Source organism: Dysidea avara, chromosome 10 (assembly GCF_963678975.1).
Source record: "Dysidea avara chromosome 10, odDysAvar1.4, whole genome shotgun sequence".
Classification (NCBI taxonomy): Eukaryota; Metazoa; Porifera; class Demospongiae; order Dictyoceratida; family Dysideidae; genus Dysidea; species Dysidea avara.
The window spans coordinates 6,642,542-6,648,541 of NC_089281.1; the positions used below are offsets into that span (position 1 = coordinate 6,642,542).

The following is a 6,000-nucleotide window of genomic DNA, read 5'->3' on the forward strand; positions in this document are numbered from 1 at the left end:
CCTCCTGGGGCCCCTTTCAGGCTGGGGCCCGGGGAAAAATGCCCCAGTTGCCCCCCCCCTGTGGGCGGCCCTGCTTTTGGGAGTTGCAAAACCGTTCTGCATGGTTCTGGCCCGAGGAAATGTTACTTGCAATGACGTCATTAACACATGAAATCGTTCCCTGCGTCGTAACCGGCGTTTGTCACTCTTGTTACCTATCCTTTTAAATTAATCCGACAGCAGTCTCACGTCTCTGCTCCACACACTGAATTTCAGTCACTTCCTTTCGGTTCTTCTCCGTACATTTTGACTGACACTATATATTAGCCTCGATATTAGCTACCTTGGTAACGTATCACGTGCTACAAGCGTTTCTAAAGACGCACGTCCTTATTACCGCGTTAGAACTGTTTCTTTCAAGTTGCAGTGCGTTTTGTGTGATTTATTGTGAGAAACTACGTTCACAGAAAGAGCTCAATTTTAGTAGGTACGTCAACTGTAGGCACGTTAATAATCTCGATTAGCTAGTAGCTATAGCGATAGCTAGCTACGTAGTAGTAGATTTCTATACCTAGTTAATTTTAAAATACCAACAACACTATTTGACACTGTAATAACTGTGTTCTTTTACTTGTTTAGCTTGCTAATGATGGCGAAGCCGAAGGATCAATCGTCTGGTGAAGGTTTGTCGATATATCTATGATTCAGGCTCCATTAACCAATATTCATCTAACACTATGTATAAATGTATGTAATTAGTCTACTTGTACTTTTTTTACCTCTTGATCAGGTGTAACAGGCTGTTTAGCCTTATAAATTACCTGTAATAAATAATAATAATAATAATAATAATTAAATCGTAACACCTAAGAATTTTTACCGAGGGTTCACTTAGCAATACAACTGGGAACTACTCTAATATAACACTCGCAATGTGTTCAAAAACTATATGTGTGTAGGAATGAGATAATTGAGATCCATATACGTACTATGCATGCACTGTACACTCTGATAAGGTTCTACCTTTAATCAGATATAAGCTTCAGATAATAGGGCCACCCAATTTTTGATTCAGAAGGTTGCTATTGATGTGCAATGTGGAAATGCTGCTTCTGTAATGGCAACAATTCCTTCATCAGAAGATTGGGCAGAGTTTGCCTCTCTGCTCACTGTTTGAGCATTTATTATTGATGTATATTATCTTTTCAAAAAAGAAAAAAAAAAAGAACAACAGATAATTTTATTGCTAAAGCTTCAAGTTTCATTTTGTGCAGGTCATGGGTACACAGCTTGCTGTCCCATAATATACTACCATGAGTTAACAGATCTGGCCTTCTCTTCAAGCCATCTCAAACTGAAATTGATGCTCTTGAGTAAAACAAGTAACTCTAGTTGTCGATGGCCAGCATTTGACAGCTGGTGCTAATGGTAGTGGAAATTGCTAGCTATATACTTGGTAGTCAAAACTTGATTTTTGTATGTGATAGAATCAACGAAAATAAAGAAAAATAACATTCATCTCATCAATGTGTATGTAGGATATAAAAATCCATATACTTGCCAAACATACAGCATATAACTACAGGGTATGATGTATAGTGTTACTTGTTACTCATTGTAGGACGACAATCATCGAGAGATGATTTTAACCCACTATCTACCATGATCTGGTTTATGATCAATTGCATCATTTGTGGTAAGTGTATGTGAACTGTATGTGTGTATGTTTTGGAAGGAAAAAAATTTGAATACTTTTACACATTGGAGGCTATTGCTGTTTACTGGTTTTAAAGCTCATAATATTAATATGTACCTTTTATTCTCAACAGTTATTGCCATCTTGTTTAATAACATCAGCGGAAGGATCACTTGTCCTGTTAATACAACTCATATCAATGGTGTTGAGGAGGATAAGGATAATTGACTCAACTATAAAATACCATGTACAGCTAATCCTGATGATCAATGCTCAACTGTTACCAAGAACCCAACCAATAATAACAAAGCTGTTCTCAGCACTAAACATCTCCAGGGACCTGAATTAAGCTGTCTTTCCACCAACAATTTATTTACACTGGAGCCTCAGCATGCTGCCTGCACTTTGCTTACTATTAGCGAAGGTTCCAATTTACAAGATCAATCAACCATGGTGGATTATAAAGAAGAACCAACATATTCCAGTGATGTTGTGATTGCCACAGAAGATGAAGAGGCTGCCCGTATTATCCAAGCTGATATTCCATCATCAGTTTTTGAAGAGGTGATATCAAATGTTCATGGTGAAGATGGTGAAGTTACTGGTGAGTTTAAAGTTCATGAGATTTGAGACATTTACTGTAACCGTTAAAGGAGATGTGTTTGAAATGGGAATGGTTGGTTTGGTTGACTCTGGCATGGATGCAACATTTGACGAGGAAGCTAATGGAGATAACACTGAGTTGTTAGGATACTGTAGTCGATTCAATGGTAATGTGTTTGATGAGAACATCACACAATATGAGAGCATGGCTGAGTTTGAGGCCTGCTATGGCCAAGTGAGTTAATCAGTATTTGGCTGTATACTAGTATAATGTTTTATAATTCTTTAGGCATTGTTTAATGCTGGTAAAGCAGAAGAAAGCATCATTCACTTCAAAAAGAGAGTCGGTCATCTTGGTATTAAATTGCCATCAACCAAAGTTGGATTAGCTTTTAACCTAGCCTATCAAGCTGTCAAGCATTATTTAAATGTGAAAACATCAAAACTGTCCCAGAAGAAGTGAGTGCTAGATCGATGTAAAAAAATTTTGAGCTAATGTGTTATCGACCATCATCATTTCTATAGGAAACTGTAGGAATTCAGTGTGAGAGAGCTCACTGTATGGGTCAACTGACCAAAGCCTATCACCATCAACAACAAAACTTGCTAGCATTGATGTCTTCATACCAACAGCTCAATGCTGCTGAGAAGTGTGGAGACATTTATGAGGTAGCTACTTTGTTGGTTTGTGTATATGATAGATAATGAGAATGTATTACAGCTGATGGAGGCATATGCTTCTGTAATTGACTGCTGCCAACCATACAGTCTTGACAATTTGAGTGAACATTATGTGAAGAAAGCCAACAAGAAGTAAGTGTAATAGTTAACCATAAGATGCTGTAGTGATTGATATATGGTCATAGGTCATCAGAGATGAACTTGGATGACAGTACTGCCACTCTACACTTGCTTAGATCAACCATGATGTTTGAATTGTGCTGTGGTGAAATTCTGGTGGCAAGCCAGAAGGGTAATACATGTATTAGATAACATTGCAGTAAAAATAACTATCGTTTGTTTGTGTACAGGAAAAACATCCATGTCTATTGTTGAAAAACATGATGCTTCTCTACTATTGACTACCACAATAGAGTATCTTTCCACAGAACTGTTAATGTTGAAGTGAGTTTATATTCATGTAATTCTGCATATATATGTGTGTGTTGTATGTGGTGACATTTTGCTGTAAAATATTAATATTTTGTGGGTGTATAGTGTGTGCGCATTTTGGCATGATATCACATTTCCTCTTAGTACTCCAGCTATCAAGGAATGTCTTGATCAGATGTGTGACATTAAAGATCTTGAAGAGCATGATAGAACTACAGCGCTCACTACTTGTGGCAATTTTGATGTCTTCTTGGAAATTGGTATGTTTTATCATTACATGATACTTTACATGCAGTGCAGATCTCAATCACATTAACACAAATTACACAATGATTTAATTGTTCTGTATGCACGTAACCATGCCGTTAACTGTTTAATGGCTTTCTGCAACATGCTACCTTATATACATTGATTTGTGTTATGTGACATACCATAGGTTTTGGGCCTTGGTTATTATTGTTCACTGTATTGTACAGGTTTAAAGCCAGATGATTTTGAAGCCATGATAGAAGCAGCCAAGCGGTACAGTATTCAAAAATTCCCAACTGGTAAAGACTTCTATCTGGCTACTTGTTTGGCAACATGGTGAGTAGTAGTAACCCAGTCAGTGTATATTGCTATTAATATGACTGTGATCATTGTAGGTATGCAAGAATAAGACAGTGGCAACTGGAAAAGAAATACATTACCATATCCAATAGTAAGTGTATTGTGTGCAGGCAGTATATGCTGGGATGTTGTGTATTAATAACATTTAGCATCAAAACATTCTGTTATATAATATATCTTGTATTAGTTGTATAGCTGTTGATCTATGATTGTAATAATATAACATTTACTAATAGGTAAAACACCTATCTCATACAATTTTGCGATGACCAAGGCATTGTGTCGACAAGCAGAGTGTTTGCTACTCCTTAACAACCCACTTGATGATAAAACTATCAGCAAACAAGCCACTAAGGTACTCATACATATCTGATGAGATTTGTGTTGAATTTGTTTTATATCATTAGACAATGAAAAAGTTGAAGAAGAAGATAAAGACATGTCGAGTGTTTGGTCCAAGATATATGATGCTGAGATCATATCAATTGTTGGGCGAAAAGAAGTACAACAAAGCACAAGATATGCTTCTGGATTCCATTATTGGAGCAAAGAGAATGTTCAACTATTGTGATGCTTGTTGGGCAGAGTTTAATAAACTCAACTGGTTTCCAGAAAGGAATGAACCATCTGTTATGCAGCATCAGTTTCTTTTTTTCCCTTTTCCTTAATTTCTGTAACATAAAACATTAGGCTTGTATGTGCCCCCCCAAAAATAAATGCTTATATATAGCAACAAAAAAAAATTTCAAAACAATAAAAATTTAAAACTGATAACAATTTACAAAAAAAACTTTGCTCCTTTACTGGTTCCTAATCTCCTGTATACAATGAACTGAACTGCCATTGTGTATATTCATTGTTGTATGAATATTCAGCTGCATAATCATATGATATCATGTCTGTTCTTTGAGAACTGGGAGAATACACATAAAATATAGCTATTTTAATACCTAATTTGGTATATAGAACCTATAATAATGAAACTAGGCTATTGCTGTTGGTAATAGTCTCTCTGCATGGATGTGTTTTCTTGCATTTGCTGAAGTACGAGGCATTTCTCAAAATCTCTCTTGAGGATAATTATATTGAATCATGTAACAGATGTTATCAAATGTCTCCTGATTTGTTGATGGCTTCAAACACCTCACCAAGAATGTTTCTGCTGTAGTTGTGGGCAGTCAAAATTCACAGTCAGCAAAGAATTTTGGGCTTGTGATTGCACGTTTAGTTGATATTTTACTAGTATTGCACCTAGTCAGTAGGCATACATCCATGGCACTGTCATCATGTGATACAAATGACTCTGTGTGTCTGTACTGTATCATGTCATGGAGAAGTCTGGCCTCCAGAAGCTCTGGCTGGTCCACAATTCAGGTTGAATAGGTACCACCACTTTGTAATATCTGTACGGCAATGGGAGATGAGTTCACAAGAAGCCCTGACCAGTGACTTAGAATGTCCTGCACATGAAACATCATCCTGTTATCAGCTTCCTCATGTGTGCATTTGAGCCAAAGAAATGGAGAAGCATACTCAGTTTTTAACATAGTAATGATGTACTAAGGTAGAGAGGTTTGCTTCCTTGCAATTGAGCCAGTCAACATACCTGTAGAATGTCTTTAAGGCAATTTTGCTAATATAGAAGGTGACCAAAATTCTCTAACACTATTGGAACTTTTTGGTTTGGCAATATCTTAACAATAATATAATACCACTTACTCTTTCAGCATTCTATAATGTTGATCTCTCTGTAAGCATCAGACACAAGGCGAATTTCATTGGAGTTGTGCCTAGATTTTTGGTGACTGTAGATGCAGGGGCTAAAAAGGGGCTAGCTGGACCAAAAAGCTAGCTGTAAATGACCTTTGGATAGTTATAAATGGTGATTTGGCTAATTGTACTAAAATAGCAAGCTGCACCATAGAAAAGAATAAAGTCAAAATTGCATACACTGTATGTGCTGTGCATGTTAACTCTTTTACAGTCTACTGCAAGGATTT

The 6,000-nt window shown here is 36.7% G+C and overlaps 1 protein-coding gene across 1 annotated transcript; it reads left to right on the forward strand.

Moving 5' to 3' along the window:
* The first annotated feature begins 1,826 nt into the window (after positions 1 to 1,826).
* LOC136268831 (adenylate cyclase type 10-like) lies at positions 1,827 to 4,668 on the forward strand. Its single transcript, XM_066064294.1, has 12 exons — positions 1,827 to 2,279; positions 2,329 to 2,513; positions 2,568 to 2,708; positions 2,804 to 2,947; positions 3,000 to 3,091; positions 3,145 to 3,251; positions 3,310 to 3,403; positions 3,536 to 3,656; positions 3,873 to 3,976; positions 4,036 to 4,091; positions 4,237 to 4,355; positions 4,408 to 4,668. Exons 1-12 carry the CDS (start codon positions 2,126 to 2,128, stop codon positions 4,666 to 4,668), a joined length of 1,578 nt encoding a protein of 525 aa, XP_065920366.1. The 5' UTR covers positions 1,827 to 2,125.
* The last annotated feature ends 1,332 nt before the right edge of the window (positions 4,669 to 6,000 follow it).